General features: G+C 37.4%; 3 protein-coding genes across 3 annotated transcripts; 2 read left to right on the top strand and 1 right to left on the bottom strand.

Annotated features, from left to right (window-relative positions):
- Nucleotides 1–2,059: 2,059 nt before the first annotated feature.
- On the top strand, nucleotides 2,060–5,943 carry LOC138878547 (uncharacterized). The gene is made up of 2 exons (XM_070158236.1): nucleotides 2,060–2,791; nucleotides 5,920–5,943. Exons 1-2 carry the CDS (start codon nucleotides 2,060–2,062, stop codon nucleotides 5,941–5,943), a joined length of 756 nt encoding a protein of 251 aa, XP_070014337.1.
- Nucleotides 5,944–7,248: 1,305 nt separating this feature from the next.
- On the top strand, nucleotides 7,249–11,552 carry LOC104243345 (protein DETOXIFICATION 14-like). The gene is made up of 7 exons (XM_009798523.2): nucleotides 7,249–7,739; nucleotides 8,673–9,220; nucleotides 9,680–9,766; nucleotides 9,856–9,912; nucleotides 10,012–10,250; nucleotides 11,040–11,245; nucleotides 11,339–11,552. The coding sequence occupies exons 1-7, from the start codon at nucleotides 7,500–7,502 to the stop codon at nucleotides 11,369–11,371; spliced, it is 1,410 nt and encodes a 469-aa protein (XP_009796825.1). The 5' UTR covers nucleotides 7,249–7,499; the 3' UTR covers nucleotides 11,372–11,552.
- A 2,040-nt stretch (nucleotides 11,553–13,592) lies between these two features.
- LOC104243356 (E3 ubiquitin-protein ligase UPL5-like) lies at nucleotides 13,593–20,101 on the bottom strand. Its single transcript, XM_009798535.2, has 3 exons — nucleotides 18,306–20,101; nucleotides 14,270–14,898; nucleotides 13,593–14,091 (listed from the first exon to the last, which is right to left on the bottom strand). Exons 1-3 carry the CDS (start codon nucleotides 19,987–19,989, stop codon nucleotides 13,828–13,830), a joined length of 2,577 nt encoding a protein of 858 aa, XP_009796837.1. The 5' UTR covers nucleotides 19,990–20,101; the 3' UTR covers nucleotides 13,593–13,827.
- Nucleotides 20,102–24,271: the final 4,170 nt, after the last annotated feature.

The following is a 24,271-nucleotide window of genomic DNA, read 5'->3' on the forward strand; positions in this document are numbered from 1 at the left end:
TGCCCACCGAGTTTTATGATTTTCAAATTCTACAAAAAGTGGGCAACAAGATTGGAAAGCTACTAAAAGTTGATACTTGCACCACTTCCACTATACGAGGCAGGTATGCACGAATATGCATTGAGGTTCCATTGGAAAAACCTCTTAAAACACATGTTCATCTAGGCACCCACAAACAAGTTCTACTCTATGAAGGACTCAACCTCCTTTGTACTAGGTGTGGCAGATTTGGCCATGCAAGTTGGAGTTGTCAATTTTTCCAAACACCACCCCTAAACTCGATACCACCGACACCTCTCACTACCTCTCATATACACCCTCCATCACCCATTCCTTCGACAAAGGACTCAGAGTGGAAAACTGTTAGTTTTCCAAAACGAACCAATGTCAGACACAGCAAACCCCACCAACATAGCCACACAGATGGACGCCCAAATCAACCACAGCCTGACCATACGAGCACAGGTAAGGAAGTGGCCACGCAACTCGTTCAGGTACACTCATGTATGCCTACAAACCCTAATCCAATAGTAACTGCTAACATTTTTGCAAAACTAACAAATCTGGACCCTATAGAGAACAATGGACATCAAGGGTCTGGGCCCATACAAAAACCATGTGCTAACCAAATGAGCCCAAAGATAGTAGAAGCTGGCCCAATGGACCCTGACCAACTAGCACCTATTAAGGATTATATTACCATTAATTACTCTGTCATTGCTAATAATACAATTAAGACCTCTAGTAAAATAAACCATGCACCAATAAGTACTAACAATATTACGGGTAAGGATACACCTCTAGAAGACCTAATGGATACTCACATCCCCACCCCTACCCCACGTTAGCTAGTACAGCTAGACTGCAGAACTCCACTTCTACTCTTACATATGACACATCAGCCACATCAGCCACAAACACTGACAATATATACACAAAATCCACCAAATCTATATCCGACCACTTACAATCTGTCTCACTGCATGCCACCCCAACCGGTCAATCCCCATGTTACCTTCCTCTCCTCAAATACACTCTTCTCCACCAACACTGTCAAATAATCATAACCATCCATGTGATACGAAATTATCTACCCCAAACCCTACGCCTAATATATCCATTGATTCAGTCATCACCTCTATCGAAACCAAACCACTACACTACATTAACACACAGGAACACCCCCTTCCAGAACCCAATATAAACAACACTACCATCTCTGAACACCATGCAAAGACCTTGGTACACAACTTTCAAAGAAAATCACCAACTCAACCACCAACACTTCCACTTCCCACGTTTGATCATGAGCGGTCCACCCCATCCCAGTCTAACCACACCACTAATATACACCTCCCAAACACCACCATTGGAGTACCCTTTACAGTCATAGCTCGAGATGGGACTTTAGGGCTACTCCTTCATCTTCACGATGGAACTCAACAACCAAGAGATCATTCTCCTAGTTCAAAACTCTACCCACCTAGCAGAGATTGTTATAGAGGGAATGAGGCTAGGGATGGAGGAAGTAGCTCAAACACAATGGTCCAACATCTATACACCACTACTATTGGATCAGACGAGGGCCTCAACATCAACCCAGTCCCCCTGGGCACACCCCATAACTCCCCCTCTTCATAGCTTCCATCAAGTTCTGGGTGCTCTCCCTTTCTACCCCCAACATCATACAGGAATGATCTGTGCACCTTGGTTCCAATACATGAACACCTTCTCCCCACCAGAAATGATTTTGTCACCCACCAGCATACAGGAACCACTGTCACCTCTCTTCAGTCCCCCAATGACTCCACCTCCATCGCCCAACGAACTAGGAGAGCAAATAAGGTTGGAATTAGCATAAATAATGGAGAAAATGCGAGAAATACAAACATAGTTCATTTGGCTAAAGGGCTTCTACCTCTACAGCCTCAAAGAACAGTACGCAAAAAAATTCATACTGAAATGCCCGCCAGACCTCACCACATGCAGTGTAAACTTCAGGGTCAATCAAAACCAATAGGAGAGAAAATACTCGATGGTGATAATACTATCTCTGAGAATGACTCCTACTACACAACAGAACTCTCCGGCACTACTGGGAGGGACAACTGACGTAGCTGACCTAGATGCACCACAAAACCCCCAACCTATTATGAATTTATTCGTTTGGAACTGTAGAGGCTCGAATAATGCAGAATTTAGACGACAGTTTAGATCACTGTTGAACAACTACAAGCCAGCCTTAGTTGCACTACTGGAGACATGCATACATGATCATACAGTGTTCAAAAATGATTTTAACTTCTCCCATATGGAACAAGTTGAGTCACAAGGAATATCAGGTGGCATAGTTTTACTATGGAATGCAGATTTGGTACTTGTGGATGAACTAACCATGACTACACAGGAAGTGCACTGCATGGTTCAGGTATTGCCTAACCCTACAAAACGGTTGCTTTTCTCCATTTATGCAAATAATAGTGTTCATTCACGTAGCTTACTATGGCATAATTTGAAATGTGTATATGATTCTTATAAAGGTCCTTGGCTAGTGGGAGGGGATTTTAATGAGGTCATCAGACAAAATGAAAAATTTGGGGGTAATCCTATTAATAACTCAAGGGTGGATGCTTTTGCTAAATGTCTAAATTATTGTAACTTACTTCACCTAGGGTTTAAGGGTAGTAGGTATACCTGGACAAACAAACGTAGGAATGGGAATATTATTATAGAGAGACTGGATAGAATACTAGCTAAATCTGATTCGCTCCAAATTTACCCTGAAACAGTGGTACAACACCTACCACGTACATATTCTGACCATTGCCCTATTTTGGTCACACTTCAACAAAATAGGGTCTCTAGAAATAAAGTATTCCGTTTTGAAAAAATTTGGACTTCAGACCCTTCCTCTATTAATATAATTCAACAATCATGGCAACATAGTTCCTCTTTAGCAGAAGCCATGACAGTTTTTAGGGAGAATTTTACTTATTAGAAGAAGCATATTTTTGGGAACATTTTCACCAAAAAAAGAAAGCTATTAAATAGAATTAATGGTATACAAATCTCAATCCACTATCCTACGAGCCATTTCCTACAGAACCTAGAAACACAGTTAACTCAAGAATTTAGCAATTTACTTAGGCAAGAAGAAGATTTTTGGAAATTGAAATCTAGAATTCATTGGCTAAATGATGGTGACGCAAACACCAAATTTTTCCACATGTCTAACTTACAAAGACGTAGACGTAATCGCATCAGTGCTTTACAAGACAGTGTAGGGAATTGGACTTTTGATCAAACGGAAATCCACAACTCCATAATCCATTATTACAATGACCTATTCACCACACAACACTGTTTCACTAAGCATATCACAAAATATTCCCCAATAAGCAATTCATTAGATTGCGTTGATCAACAACACCTAGCTAAACCAGTGCACCTACATGAAATTAAACAAGCAATCTTCTCTTTCCAACCCTTTAAAGCACCTGGGCCGGATGGCCTTCACCCATATTTTTTTCAAACATATTGGCAACATGTAAGTCCATCACTTATTCATGTTGCCATAATGCCTTCAAGGACAGCAAAATCCCAGAACAACTTAACACAACTTATCTATTCTTAATTCCTAAAGTAAAAAACGTTGTAGCAATCACTCAATATCGACCCATAAGTTTATGTAACACAACTTACAAAATTATTATAAAAATTATTGTTAACATACTCAAACCTCTTCTACATAAATTAATTGGACCTACGCAATCTAGTTTTCAATAGGGGAAAAGAGCCTCAGATAACGCTATCATTGTGCAAGAAATACTTCAACACTTACAAAAGAAGAAAAAAGGACGAATAGGTCACATGTTTCTAAAATTAGATTTGGAAAAAGCTTTTGATAAGCTCGAATGGTCTTTCATCCATAGTACACTACACTATTTCAACTTGCCAAAAAATGTAATATCTCTTATCATGTCATGTGTGACAACATCGTCCATATCTATCCTGATAAACGGATCACCCACTCACTTCTTTCACCCAACTAGGGGAATACGTCAAGGAGACCCCTTATCTCCCTATATATTCATCATGTGCTTAGAACGTCTATCTAGGAATATATTCCAATTCGTAGATTACCTACGATGAAAACCTATTCAACTCTCTAAAAATGGACCACAACTCTCACATCTCTTCTTCGCAGACGACGTCATATTACTCTCTGCAGTGCAAGATAAGAGTTGCACCAACATTATTGATACACTCAACGCCTTTACTAAGTTTTCCGGACAAACCCTAAACTTCCACAAATCAAGAATTTTCTTCTCCAATAATTGTAACCCTCAAGCCAAATCCAACATCCTTGCAAGCTTTAATATGCATGAAGGGCAACATTTTGGGAAATATCTAGGATTCTCAATGTTCCAAAAATGTCCACAATAATCAGATTTCCAATATCTCCTAGATAACTTCAAGGCTCACTTGGCAGGATGGAAAATAAATTCTTTTTCTCCCAGGGAGAATAACTCTAATCAAAACCACCCTATCAAATTTACCAACCCATATAATGCAATACATTGCAATTCCTCAATTAATTCTGAAAAAATAGAACAATACATGCGTAATTTCCTTTGGGGCAGTACACAACAAAAAAAGAAAATTCATTTGGTAAATTGAAAAACAGGTACAATGCCCAAGAACATAGGAGACTTAGCTATACAAAGACTTAAATTAAAAAATAAGGCACTACTGGCCAGCTTGGCATGTCGCCTTTTTCAATATCCAAACTCCTTATGGGAATACGGACACACTCCAACATAAACTTCTGGTCAGAACCATGGATTGCTCACAATACCACTATTAGATTACTACTCCCTGGGCCTATACCTTTCGCACATATAACAGGAAAATTAATACTTACAGGGACCATAATACTTGGAATTGGGCACAAATTCCTTTTAATGTGACCAACGATTTTAAAACAAAATTAAATAGGGTTAATGTACCCATTTACACAACCAAAGTGGACACCCTATCCTGGGGAATTACAAATAATGGAACATTTACTGTTCAGTCGATGTACTCCCATTTGCTACAAAAAGAATTACAGATGCAGGAATCACAAATTGCTTATCATTGGTTATGAAAAATACAAGTACCTCCTAAGATAAAAACCTTCATATGGCTCATCATGCATAATAGACTTCCAATAAAATCTTATCTACATCATATAGGCATCACAATCGACGACCGATGCCAACTTTGTCATGCAGCACCCGAGACAATCAACCACATCTTTCTCCATTGTCAACATGTAGCTCATATCTGGAATGAATTAGGACTAACTCACATTATCAATAACTTCAATCAATACCTACAACCCTCCCAATGGATATTCAAAATAATGAATACTAATTACAGCAATATGTCTCGCCTCATAAATAGGAAAACATTCCTCTCATACACCTTATGGGACATTTGGCTAAATCGTAACTACAACAACTTCAATAATACAAGAAAACACTTAATTTTTACACAGATTACAAATCATGCACTAGAATTCACCTATCTCGCTGCAAGGGCAAAAAAACAAAAATTATTGCAACCCATTAAATGGATACCTCCAAAACCAAACTACTATAAATTAAATACGGATGGAGCAGTAGTCCTATTAACTCATAAAGCAGGAATAGACGATGTAATACGTGACTCCAATGGCAATTAGATCGTAGGTTTCGCAGGGAATTTGGACAATGCCAACATTGTCCAAACATAACTACAAGCTCTATTCTACGGACTAGAACTGGCAAGAGCATATCATTTGATTCCACTGGAAATTAACATCGATGCAACAGTGGTAATCACGATGTTAAAATAAGATAACCCCCTTTATACTAACTTAATTCATGACTGCAGGCACCTCCTGGACCAGCTGCTTAGACCTCTATCATGCACACCTACAGAGAGGGGAACGAGGTGGCTGATGGCTTAGCAAAAACGGGGTGCATCATGGACTCTACTACCACTGCAACCATTTTTGAACAACCACCAAATTTTGTCAACATCTTTTTGCAAAGGAATCAAGCAGGAGACACTCGCCTAAGGAAGACAACAGGGACACAACAACTACAATGGGACAAACGACAACAAGTGGCAGCTCCCTCTAGCGATAACGCACTGGATAGCACTGGCAGTAGTTTCTGTATTGATCAAACAAATTTAAACTGTAACCTAGATGCAACAGCATCACCCTTTCTGTAGCAACTTTATTTATGATAAATGCAATTATCTTTCCAACAAAAAAAAAAGAGATTTTATATAGAATTTTTTTAAAAAAATATCTAGAAATATTTGGGATTCTCTTACAGGATATAATAATTAATAAAAATCTGTCAAAGCCGAATCAATCCAAACCAATATAGTTGGTTTGGTTTGATTTTGATAAAAATCGAACAAATCCGATAAAAATCGAACAAATCCGGTCCATACATATCCCTAGTAATTATCATCTTTGGATGTGATGAAATAACTAGAATCCTTCTACTCTTAATTAGGTTTTTGGTTTGAACCCCGAAAATAATTTTTTTGATAGGTACTGCTCTTTTATGTAAACGTAATCGAGATTATCAGACTCCATAAATGATCAGATATCAAACACCGGATTTAAAACAAAAAAAGGCTAAGGTAATTGAACTTAGAGCATGATCTACATCTTCAACGGAAAATAATTACACTACTTATCTAGTATTTAATTGCGTACATTAATTTGCTGACAGCATAGTAAAAGTAGTTCAGCTAATAACTATATTAAAAACCTATATAGAAATTAGGAAGAGGGAAGTCAACTTCCCACTTCCTCACAACCCAAAAGAAAAAGAAAAGGAAAAAAAAGGTCCAATATCAAGTAAGGACTTAACTTATTGCTATAAACTAATTATTTCTTTCCTTAGCTTCTACTTGTACACTAAGACAATCGAAATTTTCTTGTTTTACCCATCTCATTAACTACTTATTTCTCAAATTATTTCCAAGATATTTGAAAATACTATTATTATTATTATGGATAAAAGTGTGAAATACATACTTCATTAATTTTTTCCTTAAAGGGAGTGCAAAATTAAAAGTGGATAAATAAAAGTAAAGTGAGCGAATTCAACATAGTACTAATATAGTACATTAATTATTGCTAATCAGCTTTAGAAAACAATATAGAGAAATCAGGATGCAAAGTCAACTTAACCGACTCTTCATTAGTTCACTTTGAGTCGTCTTTGTTAGGAGTGCATTACCCATATTTTTTGGTTACGAATTCAAATTTAATCCGTTCACAATGTGGGAGAGAAAAAAAAAAAAATCTTGCCAACCCTTGCCTCCAACAAAAAAAGAAAAAGGAAAAAGAAAAGGCCAATTCAGAAGTATATGTATAGATTTTGGCCAGAAGAACAAGTACTATTCTCACAGTTATACCAAAGCACTTGTCAACACAGAGTTTAGTTATGGAAGAAGCTCTGCTTTTGCCAGAGAAGAGGGAAAAGTTGAATACAACAACATGGAATGTCTACATAGAAGCAATGAAGAAGGTGAGTTACATAACGTTACCAATGTTAATGGTCAATCTTTCACAGCATCTAGTAAGAATTGGGTCAATGATGATGATTGGGCATTTGGGTGAACTCTCACTATCTGGAGCTTCTGTTGCTACCTCTCTCACTAATGTTACTGGCTTTAGTCTTGTTGTAAGTTTCCTTCTAACTTCATCCTCTTCTTTACTTAATTTCCATTGTTCTATAGTTGGTTTGATGGAGAGGTAAGAGTTGTTCCCGTTTAGTGGTGGATCCAGGATTTGAAGTTTATGGGCTCTAGCGCTTCTTCGTTTCCCAAAGAACCCACTAACCCATTTATGCAACTAGGTTCGTAGTGTATTATATGTACATATTTAGTGAATTTCTCAACATATATAGAGTTTGGACAAAAGCTACTGGTTTCTTCCGAACCTGTAACATATATCTGCCCCCCACACACACACATTGTCGTTTGACCAGGAGTTAGTGGTTAAACCGGTGAAAATAGTCTTTTTCTAGAAATGTAAAATAAGACTGTGTACAATAGATTTAATATGGTCTGACTTTTCTCAGGACCATAGCGAGAGTTTTGTGCACTGAGCTGCCCTCATTTTTCGATAGTCGATGTTAGTTAGGCCTCTCATGGTTGCCGTTAATTTGAGTGTTTGCTCGTACTACTGATCTGTAAAATGATCATGACGCTGAAAATGCACTAGGACTAGTTTACATGGCATAATAACTCATGATCTTGAAGCTGAGAAATGTAAAAATTGTAATTCCTATAAGTAGGTTAGTAGTTGATGCAGTGGCGTATGCAGAGTTTTGTGCAAGTGGTGTCGGGCTGTTATAAGTATTCAACTTGGATGTCAATTTGCGTGTGGGCTAAAGAGGTTCTAAAGCCTACTTCTTATCCCCAATTGACGTTTAATTTACATTATTTTTAAAGAGTCTGTCTCTTATACACACTTCTCAGTAATTTTCAGGACTAAAGTAGCTCTTGATCTATTAGACCGATTAACGCGCATAATGAACAGACTTAGCTAACTTCAAATTTCACGGTTTCATCCTCCCATTAATGGTTATAATATATGTCTGTTTGCAATGCAGTTAGGAATGGCTAGTGGTTTAGAGACTCTCTGCGGGCAAGCTTATGGTGCTGAACAATACAATAAATTAGGAATCTACACTACTGGGGCTATTATATCTCTACTTATGGTTTGCATACCAATATCTGTACTATGGTTATTTGTTGACAAAATTCTTATATTCATGGGACAAGATCCTCTTATTTCCATAGAAGCAGCCAAATACTCAATTTGGCTCATCGCTGCAGTATTTCCTTTCGCGATTTTGCAAGCACTGATACGGTATTTGCAGACGCAAAGCTTGATCCTTCCTATGGTACTGAGCTCTTTTGCAACTCTATGTTTTCACGTGCCTATTTGTTGGTTATTAATATTCAAGCTGAACTTGGGAAGTTGTGGAGCTGCTGTTGCGATTGGTTTGTCTTATTGGTTCAATGTTTTACTGCTTGGTTTGTATGTGAAATACTCTTCATCTTGCGAAAAGACTCGTCTTCGTTTCTCAGCAGAAGAATTTTTGGCTAGCATTAGAGAATTCTTCCCTTTGGCTATTCCTTCTGCTTGCATGGTTTGGTAAGTTTGCTCCTTATCCTTTTCTTTGAAAGAAATATATAATGCCTAATGGTTTCTTGCCTTAGTTTTCTTGATAGGAAAAGCGCGATCGCACTTTTATTTACTTAATTATGTTTTCAACACGTCTCCTCGCGCGTGCGTCTGATTCTTTTTCATGGGACAAGTAGGTAAATATTCTTTTTTACAGAGGGTGATAGTGAGACTTGAACACAGGACCTTTACTGTTCTGATACCATGTTGAAGTGTGCGACCACTAACATAAGAGCTTTAGAGAGAGCATACTTTTAATTGCGTCTGTTTGCTCAAACACCATATCGAATTGTGTGATGATCATCTCATTTAAAAACTTAAATTGTTAAGAAGAATATATTTTTTATTTATTTAATTATATCTTCAACCGAGATTTTATGGTTTTGTTAGTTTGTTATTCTAACCAATAGAACATTGTGATGATTGCAGCCTTGAGTGGTGGACATTTGAGATAGTGATACTGCTTGCTGGTCTCTTGCCAAAGCCTCAGCTCGAGACTTCAGTACTTTCGATATGGTACACTTCATTATTTTCTTATCTTTCACCATTTCATAACAAGAGTTTAAGTTTTATACACTGACGATGTAAAAGAGTGTTATTGACAGCATGTCGGTTGCTTCAACACTTTATTTCATACCATTTTCCCTTGGTGCTGGAGCAAGGTTTGGATCCTTCTGCTGATTTTTGTATCGTATTACATATTTCTCGTACATATTTGTAAAGAAAAATGACTTCCAAAATACACGCTTTCCCTTTTGCAGCACTAGAGTTTCTAATGAACTAGGAGCGGGGAATCCCGAGGGAGCAAAAATGGCTATCAGGGCAACACTTACAATTTCAATGGCAGCTGCGATAATTTGCAGCAGTGTTCTTTTTGGTTGCCGTAATATTTTAGGATATGCATTCAGTAATGAGAAGGAAGTTGTGGATTATCTAAGGGATATGACTCCTTTTCTTTGTGTCTTGATTGTATCAGACTGCATTCAAGCTGTACTTTCTGGTATGCTCTATTTCTTGCCCCTTATTTTTTTGCCTTATGATATACTTTGGAATTTGAGTACCTGAGATCAAATAGTAGAGTTAATTGTATGTACAACAATAACAACAACAAACCAGGTAAAATCTTAATCCTACCTTCTAGAAGGCAGAGAGGTTGTTTCCGATAGACCATCGGCTCAAGGAACTGCTAATCTTACGTATAACTACTAAATCTAGTGCCAATATCAGTGAAGTTACAAAACGATTTCTTATCATATTAAAGTAACTAAACTATGTGTGAATTGCTCATAAAATACAAAATGATTGGACGATCAAAGTTACGACAACGTGTGCATAACTGGGCATGCCGATATTTTTTTTATTATTTTCTAATGTGGGATTTATAAAGTGCTGGAGGGGCAAGTGACGTGTCATAGCCTTGACCCGATATTAGTATTTTCTGGGTAAGTGACAAATAATTGATCGATGACAAAAAATAATTTAGATGAAGTTCAGTGATCACATGTGAAAATTATATCGCTCTTACACGGTTACTTTTCCCCAAAGGGAGATGTAAGTTGATTCTTCCGAAGAACCAGAAGCGAAGCATTATGCCAGGGAGGAGGCCCGGGAGCAGAAAAAGAAATGGCTCCAAAAAAAAAAAAAAAAAAAAATTGGGGTTCCCCATGCTTCTCCATGCTCAACGAGATGCGACAATCTCGGGATGCTTTACTCCTAACCAAGTTGTTCATAATTTTTATAAAGTACTTTCTACAAGTACCTTAAATTGCTTATTTGTTCTATACAACAGGAGTTGCAAGAGGAAGTGGGTGGCAGCATTTGGGAGCATATGTTAATCTTGGGTCATTTTATCTTGTTGGAATACCTGTTGCCATATTATCTGGCTTTGTACTCCATTTTCAAGGAAAGGGTCTTTGGTTTGGATTAAATGTGGGAAATTTAATGCAATCTCTTCTGCTTTCCTTGATAACAAGTTTTACAGATTGGAAAAAGCAGGTGCTTTTCTTAGAAAATATTTCTGTTTATTGAATTAATTAACACCCTTGGAAATGACTTTTGTGACTAATAACATTCTTATTTGGCTTGCAGGCATCAAAAGCTAGGGAAAGAATCTTTTATTGAATAAGTATTGACGACTACTTGATAGCTAAGTCAAAAGGAAAACATCTGTTTGGTTATTTTAACATACATCATATACCACTTTACAATTTTCTCAGGCAATTAATAGTATCTTGTAGCAACTTTGACAAATTATATTGTTCAATTTCAATAGTCTAATTGCGAATGAAGAGCTGAAATCTAAGTATGGTGTTGGAAGAGGTTTATCCATAATAAGGTTTAGACAAACTGACATTTAATATGATATCATTGGAACTGCATGACCAGTAGTGCAGGCAATAATTTCATCAAGGAGATTCAAAAAAAAAATCTCATTTCTGGATAATTTAACAATTTATATATATATATATATATATATATATATATATACAGTCAAAAAAATATATACATAATACAAATTTTTCCAACAAATTGAATTCAATTGAACCCCTTCATTAAGCGTGAGGAAGAAAGAAAGGTATCCATATGCACAAATTTTCTAAATCAGTGAGGTTTAGGACAGTCTCGAACGAGGGAGGTTCTCAACGAAAATATTTGGAAGGTAAACAAGCTAAATTTAAAGCCGGACAAGTACGGAGTGAGGATGCATAAATATATACATAACAGTAGTTGCCAAAATGCCTTACAAATAGAAACACCTTGTAACTAGGGGTGGGAATAGTTTGGGCAAATTCGAAATCCAAACCGAAATTTGAATTTTTGTGATTTTTGGTTTGGATCGAGTTACGAATTGGATTTTGAATTTAATTTTTAAAATTTTTAGATTTCAGATTGGATATTGGATTTGGTATTTCGGACTTTTGAATATTCGAAAATCCAAAATTTCTACACTTTATATTTAGTCCATTATCCATATGCAATAGTAATAAGTTCAATTCCCTATCCATTGGATATTATCTCATATTTAATATTAATTACTAAGTTACTGTTAGAATACTTTCTATTTGGACATGATTTTACTATTGCTACTTCTTATCGGTCATATTAATGTTTCTGTTTTATTCTTTTGATAATAATTTCATTACTTGAATACTTTATTTGGATGATTGCGGCAGACAATTTAACGTGAGTACTTCATTTGGATATTCATTTCTTGGTAAAAAGTAGAAACATCTTAATTTATACGCTCAAAATCGAAAATCCATAATATCCAAACCGATTAATCCGAAACCGAACTTAAAAAATCCGATCCAATCCACTATGTGGATTGGGTTTGGATTGTCGTTTTTTCAATCCGAAATCAAAAGTCCAAATCAAAATTCTCATATCTTATCTGAACGCCCACCCCTACATGTAACTATAAAAAAGGAGGAACAGGACTAGTCATAATTGGAGGTAGCGGATTCGAGCGAGAAAAAATTTCGGAAAAAAGTGCTTCCCCTTTTAATGAGACAGGACCTATGCGAATTAGGCCAGAAAGTTGCTGATACATATGGTTATACATCCCCCTCCCCCCTCCCCCCCAAAAAAAATAAAAAATAAAGAGGAATAAAGTTGGACATCCATGCATAAAGAAAGCCACAAATAAAAGGCTATCGTGTTACAAAAACAGATGGAAAAAAAATTTGACGTAGTAAAAGCAAGAGAATAGAGAAACAGTTGAGAAAAGATAAGAACTTATTTTTTCAATCAAACTAACGTACGTTGAAGCTCTGCAGATGACCTCTATTTATAGGCTCTCAAACATCATGTTTAACAATGGGGTTACTCATATGGAAGTTACTCCAGAGTTATGAACATCCAGAATTATGTTACTGAACATATACAACTAGAAGATTTTCGTCCCCTCTAAACTGACGAGAAATATACGACCTTCAGCCAATCTGACACTATCAAAAAAGGTAAAAAGAATAAAGGAACAAAACGAACAAAGATTGTAAAATCAGAAAACTGAAGATATCATTCTCTGTTACTAATAAATACGACTATATATACCTGAATAAACATTAGACCACGAAAAATTAGAAAGGAAAGTTTAACCTTCAGCCATGTAGACGCTTACTAGAACCATAACGCAAAAGAGACCATCTTACAGTAGTCAAGTTTCAGAAGGCAGGCATTTCCTACATCTATATACAAGATAATTACATAATATCATACTTAACACTTCCTAGAACCAAAACATCAAAAGAGACCTTCTTACAGTAGTCAAGTTTCAGAAGGCAGGCATTTCCTACATCTATATACAAGATAATTACATAATATCATACTTTAACACTTCCTAGAACCAAAACATCAAAAGAGACCTTCTTACAGTAGTCAAGTTTCAGAAGGCAGGCATTTCCTACATCTATATACAAGATAATTACATAATATCATACTTAACACTTCCTAGAACCAAAACATCCAAAGAGACCTTACAGTAGTCAAGTTTCAGAAGGTAGGCATTTCCTACATCTATATACAAGATCACATATTTACATATCATATGCACAAAATTCAACCCCCAAATTTCCATGTCACATGGTACCAAAGCTGCAACCAACATGATCCTGGGTGATTATGTGAAGTCGCTTTTGCATGACGTCCTTGGACGGATAAGGAGGAAAACATAGTTGGTAGAAGCATGTGTGCGAGGAAGGCAAGCAATCATAAGAGTCCGTGGTTTTGTAGATGTATAGTTTAGAAGCCAAACCACCAAAACCCTCTACAGGCAGAGACTTAATTGAAGTCCAGAAGAAGAGAAGCACCTTTCTCTGCTCCGCAGACATACCACTAACTATCTGCAGCAATGGAAAAGAAAACTTTGAAAATGCAGCCCAATGCAAACACTTTGATAAGAATAGAATTCAGAAATCTACGACTTTAAGAAACAAAGAAAGAAAGAGAAATTGAAAGGGCAAAGGTGTAAACTTCTCAATATTGTGGAAACATAGTTAGTAGTAGAAGAGAAACGTGTACCTTCCAGAACCAGGATATTTGAGGATCACTTTCTTTGTAGCCTTTGTAATTGGTATGTGCTCTCCAGTCTTCTACAGAAATATCACTTTTGCTCCCATGAAGAATCGAGTCAAGATCTTCAGGATCTAAGATCCGGAAAAAGGATCTTCGGAGCCATGGGTGAGTAATTACGTCCGCAAAACCTCGAGCAAAATGGGTTACCTGCGGAGCAATTGAAGTGACAAAGCGGTGTTGGATAAGAAGATTAACATATTTATTCCTGTTCTCACTGTTCACTACGGTATCTTGCCCATTGGGGCAAAGCTCAACCACTTTCCTGGACCCCAATTCTTCAATTTCACAAACAAATGTCAGGCCTAGAGCATCTTGATCCACCATCTCCGGATCCATCTCCAGTATCTTCTTGCAGCTACTGTACAAGTATGGATCTGCATCCTTAATGTCTTCCAATGAAATATTCTTTCCAGCTAATTTGAAATAGAATAAACCAACATCACAGGCTCCAGCTAGTAGCAAAAAGAACACACGATCAAACGCAATGCTGATTTGTATTTTATGCAATAAGGCCAATGCAATCATCCTGCCAGCGAAGACAAAATACTCAAGGTGCAGTGGGTCCACCTTAGATGCTGCAAGCACAAAATGCAGATGAGGGTTATTTACATCGTAGAAGAGATAATAATATTACTTCTCGTGAAGCATCAAAGATTATCCCTAACAGCATGGAATCATCTTATTACTACAGTTCTGCTTCAACATTCATCCTAAACTGGAGCACTCTGGTGGAGTAAACTCCCAGTTGTCTTACACATAATAACTGTGGTGTCCGAAAATAATGATAATATGACTCCGAAGAACTCATATGCTGCACAATCCAACTACTCTTAATGCAACATCATAAATATGACATGAAGTCCTCAGATCATTATTTCATAACCTTTATCTGATTGCCAGCAACTCATTGAATTTAGTTCCTTTTGGCATTGTTGAGGACCACTGGCTCTAATACCGAATTCTGATGTCTCAAATCATCAATGACTTTGCAGCTTCCAGAAGATCTAAAAGACTAAAACAAGGGATGATCTTTGAGCTAAGCGTAACAACAAAATAGTGAGAGAAAAGATGAATTTTTTTGGCACTGCTTCCAAGAAGATCTATAATGTACATGAATTGACATTTAAGATGCTCCCCTCTTCCCTGTCTGCAACTAACAACTCAACCCCCTAACTGAATAACTGAAAATAAAAGAGAGCGACAACTAACTCCTGCGTAGGGGTGTGCATTCGAATCGGTGTGCATTCGAATCGGTTTATCGATAAATCGAATCGATTATTTGTTATCGGTTTATCGATTTCGATTTCGATTTGGAAATTTTCCTTATCGAGTTATCAATTTCGATTTCGATTTTGTCCTCTTCGGTTATCGGTTTATTGATAAACCGATAAGATATACTAATTTTTTTTTTTTTACCCTTATTCTATAATACCCTTTCCTTTACCCTAAAAGTCTCTAACCCTATTATTTCATCTACCACATTTAAGGAATGATCATATTTAAAGCTCAAGGGAATGAAGTTCAAATTAATGGAAAATAGAATTAGCCGTGATGATGTATTTTTATTTTTTTTATACCGTTGGAGGCATACATTTGATCCCTTACTTTAGTTTCGTTGCAAGTGCTTGTTGACACAATTTTTATGTTATAAACGGTGTTCGTCTTATTTTAGCTTCATTTTGTCCATATTAGTTAGGCGTGTTTAAGCGATATACTTTCCGTGGAATCCCGCAAATTTTCTTATTGGTGTAATCGATAACCGAATCGATAAGCCCCAAAAATCGATAAATCGAAATTCGAAAAAATCGAAACCTTATTGAAACGATACAACAACAACAACAACAACGACCCAGTATAATCGATAATGATAAGCATATGTACAAATCGATAATCGATAAGTAATTATCGATAAGGGTCAAAATCGAAAGCACACCCCTACTCCTGCAAAAGGACTAAACCATGCCTCATTAACCCAATACAATGACTCAATTATCTCTGCTTATTAACTAATCGTAACACAGAACTTGTCATAAATTAATCCCACCTAGATACAAGTTCAGAAAGGGGGATAATAGGGGGAGATTGAGAGCGTCGTGACCCCAAATTCAACAGACAAGCTAAAACTATATCACAGATTTTCAAGGAGAGTGCAAACTCTATAACTTGACCAACCAGGCTGTGTTTAGCATCTAACAAATAGCAGCGTGCACACGACCATCCAGATTGCATATAAGACGAGAGTTTTACTTGCCTTATTAAACAAAATATAAAACATTTTCCTTCAGTTCACCTCATAAATAACTGCTCACATGATTGGGTTCAACATGCTTCTATTCTCCATTTTGCTTTCTCTATCACCTAAAAGTTGCTAAAGCGGAGCGTCCTAGCATTTAGTCATTTAAAATATTTGGTACTAGTATTTTTTCTTTTCCTTTGTTTTTACATTAAGCTAAAAGGACTTCATATAACTGCACACAGTGGTTGCATATAAAAAGAAATGTACAGACTCCTAAATTTTGGATGCCTTTTTAAAGCTGTAAGGAATCAACAAACAGCTACATCATCCATAGAAGCAAATTTACACCAGAAAGCAAACTATTGTAAGCACGAGGATTTCAAGCTACATAAGGAATTTGCACCCCCTTAGAAATTCCACCAGATTGCTGCTGGAATGGCATCCCAAGTCTTTATGAAAAGATATCTTTTGTACCAACCCTGCTAAAAATTCTGTTATAGTCATGATCCATTCGAAACCTTAGCAAATTAAGGATCATGCTCTATGTCTAGGATACTGTTTTCCAATGGGAGAAAAGATGATTCACCTATGGCAGATACGTAGCCCTTTCATCGGGAGATTATTCTGTCTAAGGCATACCTCATTAGGCACCAACCAAGTGAATCATTAAACTTTATACCCAGAATTACCTTCATGGCTAACTATAGAGGGCAAATCTACCTTTAGTCAAAAGTGTATAGCAAGATTAAACAGTAAGGAGACCATTTGTTTATCCTTTACGAACCAAGGTGCCAGGCTTAACCTGTAGTTGGAGCTGCTGCACAGTTGTTCTAAAAGCTGATATAATCTTTATATTTATCTGATCTGCTTATGTTCCTTTTAAGGACGATTTTCCATCCTTGATTGGAATAGTCTGCAATGAATGCTTTTGGGTCGGCAACATAGTTATACAAATCTGAGAAGGGGAGTGTGGAAACCTAATCATGTTTCAAGCAGTGTCTCATACAGTAAAAGATGCTAAACACTCCGAAATTCCTTTCTCAGTGGGTTTTACCTTTCCATGTATTCAACCAGGATCTTTTTTTCTATCCCCAACCCTTCCTCAAATCCTTTATCCTTAGGAATAAAAGTTCATTTTGCTTACTATTATTTTAACACAGAGACAGGTGCAATCCCACGGTCATTAGTAAGTCAAATCAAACGGTTACAGACACAAAAGTATAAAAAATTTGAATTGAAGAAGTAGAGATGCTACAAGATATGAGCTAGTCTTGTCCAAGGCTATAACCAATACACTTCGGGATAGCTTAATTTATGTAGCAAAGAAACAGTAAGTGCAAAGCAATCATGGCAAATTCATGCAGACGGAGACGTCATGGACAAAACCACATTATGGGTATTTTCAGCTAGTTGAATTCTCCTTTATACAGTTGAATTCTCGTTGATACTGTACGAGTTATAACCCTTTCTCCCAATTCGATTCGTTGGGACAAAGTAAGAAATAAAAGCAGCCACGTCAAGCAAGCTTGCAAGATCTATAGAAGGAGAGAGAAAGAAAATGAATAAATAAGTATTACACTACTATTATAACCTTCTCATATTCACAAAGATTCAACCTCATTTTCATACTCTTTTGAAAAAAGAAAATAAGAAACCTCTTTCATACTCAAAAACTGTAAACCCGCGCTAATAAAAGAGATGAGCGAGAACAAAATGTCGTGTGCATAAAAGGCAACAAAAACTTACCTGGATTTGGGAAAAACCTTCTACAGTCTTTCGGGCAAGAAACAAAGAGAGCATTCTGAGGGTTGAAAATGGCTTGAATTACCAAGTAAAACCACTCCCTCACCACACCAGGTCCAGTAGCTTCTTCATTCTTGAATTTCAAAAATAAATTGCGGCCCAGCACTCTAGGACCTGCATGTCTAATGTACTCAAATGATTCTTCCAACAAATGGGACCTGTCAATGAGCATCTCATATAGTTCCTCGTTCTTGCCACTCCCTTCACGCAACATCATCATGGCGAAATCCCGCCTTATCTCAAAATTGACGATCTCCTTGTTCTCAAGAATCCACTGATAATCTCTAGACCTTTTTGAGAGTTTAACTATGAGAAAGCACAATGGAACTCTTCTTTGCCTCATCCTCTTCCAAAAGCCTTCCTCCAAACCCTTATACATTTTTGAAATCCTATGTAATGCCTCTAGAATTACAAGATACTGAGACCAACATAGTACATTAGGCTCATCTTTTTCTTTCTCTTTCAAACCCAGTCGTGTTTCTAGTTTCTCTAAACACAGCTCCAATTTGTCCAGCAAATCACAGAAAATATGATGCAAACCTTCAATCTTTTCTTTGTAATTGTGCATCACAAATCTTTTACTTCCTGCTTCACTATTACCTTTCTCCGTTAAAGGGAAAGTGAACGGACAATCAAATGCTTTTTGACACAGTAATGCACTCCTTACCGGATGCATGAACTCAATAAACTCATGCACATCGCTACATGATAACCCCACAAACTCGGCTGAGCCCATGCTCAATTCTAAAGTACGCGATAACCTAGCTGCTAACTCACGGACTAAAGGAAAAGAATCCTGCAATGGTAACACATCCATAGCATCCGCGTCATACCAATCCATTATATCCGCTAAACTACTCCGACAAAAGCCATACAAAGCATCATCAACACCAGCAGCACCTCTCAGAAGCTTACAAAACTCTAACACTATATGAACACATTGCGCATATATGCTATCCGACAAAAGTTTCTTACACAATTTTATGAATTCACGAATGCATTCATCAGCTGTGTCTTTGTTATTAAACTCAGAATTAGAAGGAGAGACATAAAGCTTTACCAAATGCGCAGGCACAGATGAGTAGATAAATATTCGAAGATATTCCTCAGATTTAGTTTCATCCTTTGGAGTCATTGTGAGAATTTTGCTAAGCATCTTCTTAATTAGACGGCCTTCGGTACTATTAGAAATGAGTGCAATTAATTCACTCATCAGCTTCCACGTCAGCGGGTGGCGCGTGCTTCGCATTCGCCCGACGAGTTGTAAGCTCGCGTCCTGTTGTACATCACACACCGCTAGGGTTTGCTCCAACTGAAGCTGCTTCCCCTTGTAGATTAACCGTTGATCGATTCCTGGTACTCCGAAGGACTTCGTCATTGTTCGGATTCCGGTGATCGACTCGATTTTTCTGTGAACTGATAAAACTGTGTCGGTGGAATCGGCTTGAAGGACTAGGGTTTTGTTGACACCGGAAAATAAACGGACGAAGAACTGAAGGCGAGTTGACGGAGGAGAGGAGGAAGGGAGAGCTTCGTCTTTCCGCACTCTGGCGGCGGGAGGTAAGGCGGCGCCGGCTTCGGCGGCATAATCATCAAACTGGCGTTTGAACTGAGTGTGATACGTCATTGATAATTCTACGGTACGACTGAGAACATCATAAGCAAGAAGAGGGTGTTTGCGTCATGGCCGAAAATGGGAGATACTATTTATTTTGGGAAAGTTAAAGGTTTAATGTTTCAACAATGTATCTATAGGTTCCATATATATGGCATTTGCAAGTTCCACCTCGAAGTTTGTGCAGCTTCCATTAAAGTGCTACTGTTGAAAGAATAAGAGTAATTATTTGCTTGTATACTATAGTCCCTCCGGTCCGCAACAAGTAAAGGTGTCTAACGGGTGGGCTGGATAGGGAAAAGTTGGAACCCTACGAGTTTGGAACCAGGCTTATTATGGGTTAGGAGTTACTGGGCTTAACGGGTTCGGGTTCATCCGGGTAAAAAATGAATCATAAGGGTTACGGGTACAAGGGACCGACCCGGGCCGGGTTAGTGTAATTTTTAATTTTTTTTTGTATTTTGTATACTATTGTAAGTTATATTAATATAAAGTAAAAATATAAAGAATACAATGAAGATGGAAAAAAATTGCACTTATAAATTGCAAATGCTACATTTATTTCAAAATTCAAACTTACAAATTGAAAGGTTTACATTTAACAACAAGTAAATTAACGAAAAAAGAGTAAATTCAAAGGTTTTGCATTGCCTTAGTAAGTTCTTTATAATTAATATGAACTGATTGGCCTTCTTCTGGAGTGTTAAATTCAGATGGGGAGTCTTAAATTCAGATGGGTTACCATGTGTTAATATATCTCCAAGTTCCTCGTCTTCTAGGCTATCAACATCTTCACATCCTTGATTTCTTCGTTCCAATCTAATCCAATCTCTGAAACATACGAAAACTTCCAAAGCATTACTTCCCAATGAGTGACGGGTGTCTTCAAGTTGTGTCTTGCTTGGCTAAATGCACTCTTTGATGCAACAGTTGAAATTGGCACATTCAGCACGTACCGAGCCATAGCGGAAAGAACAGGAAATTGCATTCCATTCTCATGCCACCATCCCAACGGTGAAAATTCCTTTGTGTGAGGCTCTTTTTGCTTTTGCAAGTAGAATTGAAATTCATCAATGTTCCTGCTACTAGTTTGAGTTTCAGAAAATGTAGAAAAAAAATTGAAACTATCAAGGCCTTCATGATCATCCACAGTAGTAGAAGTGGTACAATGCATAGTGGGATTAACATTGCATACATTAAGAGTAGCATCATCAATTATATTTGTATAATAATTATATATAATTATAATAAAGAATCATTCAGCTTGTTCATACAAACATATATATTTAGGGTTTCAGTTGTTCCAATCTCCATATAAGTATATAAAGCATTGATTAATTGGTGACCATCAGACATCTTAATAGAAGGATTTAAAACAGCACCAATTCAGAAATATGTGTAGAGGTTATTTAAATTACTACCAGATGCTAAAGTACTACCTCTTTTTTTGTTTCCCTGATTAGTAACCTTATTACAAACTCTTTTGCAGCATTAAACATATAGTAAAAATTTAACTACTAGCAAAAGTTAAATATGCAAATAAAATACTAAATAAGAGAAAGAGTTGGAAGGAGTGCACCGAATTCGGTAATAAATTGAACACTTGATGATTTCTCAACTCCAATTTTACCACGAAGAAACGTCAATTATTCAAACTCAAACTTCAAACTTCAAATAATAAATAATACGATAAATGAAATTCCAAAAAAAATGAGAGTCAAATACTTGATTGCGCTTTAGGTAAAGAATGAGAGAATGATAATTGAGAATATGAGTTTGAGAAATGAAAGATGAGCAAAGAAATGAAGAATAGAAGGTGTATTTATAGTTTTTCAAAGCGCTAATTAGGTAATTACAAAAGGTATTGATTTTTTTTTAAAAAAAAGGCCCAAAAATGGGCTATTTGTGCAAAACTGCCGTTAGGCAACGACCCTTTGGCCTTGTAGACCGTTGCCAACGGTCAGAAAGTTAGGACCAATTAAAAAAGAAAAAAGAAATTGAAAGTAGCCATTATACCGGTCCGGGCCGGTTAACCGGTTCTACAGTAAATAGCGTTGACCGGGTTTGACCGGTCCGGTTAACCGGTGGAATTTAAGTGATCGAACCAACCCCCTTACCCCATTAACCTATCCCACCCGTCCCCCTTTGTACCGGTCCGGGCCGGTTCCGATTTCAACCAGTCTGGACCGGTCCAAAAACGGGTTGACCCGGCCCGTTAGACACCTTTAACAATAAGTGATCAATTTGCTTTTTTATTTTGGTCCAAAATAAGTGTCCATTTATATAATAAAAAAATTCAATTTGTTTTTCTAAAATTACTCTTATATATGTATCCCTAAAAAGTCATTTACTCTACACATATGAGAAGAGAAGTAAGTACTACTATAACTATGTGTAACGACCCACCTGGTCATTTTTCCTTTTAGAACCTCGTTCCCTTAAATAAAACTTTTCATGCCTGCTTTAGCTAATTTACGACTTGCGGTGACGGTTGGTTCGGGATTTGGAAGAGTTTGGAGTGAAAAATGCTCATTTGATTCCTTAAGGATTTTCTTAAAAAGCTAAGTTTGACTTTGGTCAACATTTTGAGCAAACGGACCCGGATTTGTGATTTTACGGTCCTAGAAGGTCCATAGAAAAATATGGCACCTAGGCATATGCCCGAAATCGAATTCCGAGGTTCCTAGCCCGAGTAATGAATTTTTATTAGGAATTGTTAATTTGAAGTTTTAAGGATTTAAAGAAACTAAGTATTGATTGATTTTATAGGTATCGGGCTCGTATGTTGGTTCTGAAACCCGGTACAGGTCCGATATATCATTTAAGACTTTCTGAGTAGTTTAAGGGCATTTTGGTCCGTTAGAGGAAAATTAAGAACTTGAAGTTCATAAATTTGATTCATTTGGTTTTAGGGGTGATTATTAGATTTAGCGTTGTTTTGGGTGTTCCGAAGGTTCGAGTAAGTCCGTCTCGTGATTTCAGATTTGTCGGTATGTTCGGGCGGGGCCCGGGAGCCCCGAGCGTCAATCGGACGAGGCTCGGGTGAAGTTGAAGTTTTTGAGAAGTGCTGAAGCTGCTGCTTCTATCATAACCGCACCTGCGTTTGGTGGACCGCAGGTGCGAGACCACAGATGCGGTCCATCTATCGCAGATGCGGCCCAGGGAAAGCCAGGCCAAACCGTAGAAGCGGGTCTCGAACCACAGAAGCGGTTCCGCAGAAGCGGCCTCAAGACCGTAGAAGCGGTCCCAGCCCTTTTTGGCCCCTTTCGTAGATGCAGTCCTTTTCTCGCAGATACGGTCCCCTGACCGTAGATGCGGATATCGCTGAGGCAGTAAGTTCATTTATTACGAGTTCTAAGTCCATTTTTGCCATAGTCCACTCCTCCATTGGGCGATTTTAGAACTTTTGAGAGAAGACCTTCACATAGAATCTTGAGGTAAGTGTGTTCTACCTATTTTCTAGTTTAATATTTATGTCTTAGGTAGGTTAAACGCTAGTATTAAGGTGAAATCATGGGGGTTAGAGTAAAAACCTAGGATTTTGACAAGAGTTGAATTTGACTACGAAATTTGTTATGAAATTAATTAGAAATCATATATTATTGATCCTTGGGTTATGAAGAACAACTTCCCTTGAAAAATCTCGAAATTCGGGCACGTGGGCCCGGAGTCGGATTTTAGGAAATTGGTGTTTAAGGGGGGAAATTGCTTAAATAGTTAGAATATGATCTTGTAAGCTTGTATTGACTAGTTCCTACCTCGTTTAACTAGTTTTGGATCGTTCGACTCCAAATTGAGGGCTTGGACTCGTTCTTGGTATTGGAAGTGCACTTTGGAGCGAGGTGAGTCTCCTTTCTAACTTTGTAAAAGGGAATTGTCCACATAGGTGTAATAATGAAATTAATTGTTATTATATGCGGGGGCTACGTACGCACAAGGTGACGAGAGTTCGTGCGTAGCTACTATTATGTTAGGTCCGGGTAGTCTAGGACCCAAAAACAAGCTCTACGCGATATCTTTGTAACTCGATGATAAATTCGGCTTCGTATAATTATGTTGATTAAGGTAATTGAGACTAGTAGAGGGACCTTATCTTGCTTGGTCTTTTTAAAAGAGAATTCGAATATTCTTGTGTGTAACTATTCCTCATATATACATTATTGTCTGCTTGTTGACGAAGTTATTTATATTTGGCTGCGTCGCACATGTGATTCGCGAGCGGGGTAATAGATGCATCTATGGTTCAAGCCATTCGACCCTCGGCAGTGCACAATTTAATTTTATGTTGGATCGG

This window comes from Nicotiana sylvestris, chromosome 9 (assembly GCF_000393655.2).
Source record: "Nicotiana sylvestris chromosome 9, ASM39365v2, whole genome shotgun sequence".
NCBI classification, from domain to species: domain Eukaryota; kingdom Viridiplantae; phylum Streptophyta; class Magnoliopsida; order Solanales; family Solanaceae; genus Nicotiana; species Nicotiana sylvestris.

Coding starts and splice junctions, on each gene's coding strand:
- LOC138878547 (XM_070158236.1), top strand. CDS start 2,060: ATGACTCCTACTACACAACAGAACTCTCCGGCACTACTGGGAGGGACA. Junction 2,792..5,919: donor AAATTTACCCTGAAACAGTG/GTACAACACCTA, acceptor TCATGACTGCAG/GCACCTCCTGGACCAGCTGC.
- LOC104243345 (XM_009798523.2), top strand. CDS start 7,500: ATGGAAGAAGCTCTGCTTTTGCCAGAGAAGAGGGAAAAGTTGAATACA. Junction 9,221..9,679: donor CCTTCTGCTTGCATGGTTTG/GTAAGTTTGCTC, acceptor TGATGATTGCAG/CCTTGAGTGGTGGACATTTG. Junction 10,251..11,039: donor CATTCAAGCTGTACTTTCTG/GTATGCTCTATT, acceptor TCTATACAACAG/GAGTTGCAAGAGGAAGTGGG.
- LOC104243356 (XM_009798535.2), bottom strand. CDS start 19,989: ATGACGTATCACACTCAGTTCAAACGCCAGTTTGATGATTATGCCGCC. Junction 14,899..18,305: donor AAGGTTTTTCCCAAATCCAG/GTAAGTTTTTGT, acceptor TTGTGCTTGCAG/CATCTAAGGTGGACCCACTG. Junction 14,092..14,269: donor AAATATCCTGGTTCTGGAAG/GTACACGTTTCT, acceptor CCATTGCTGCAG/ATAGTTAGTGGTATGTCTGC.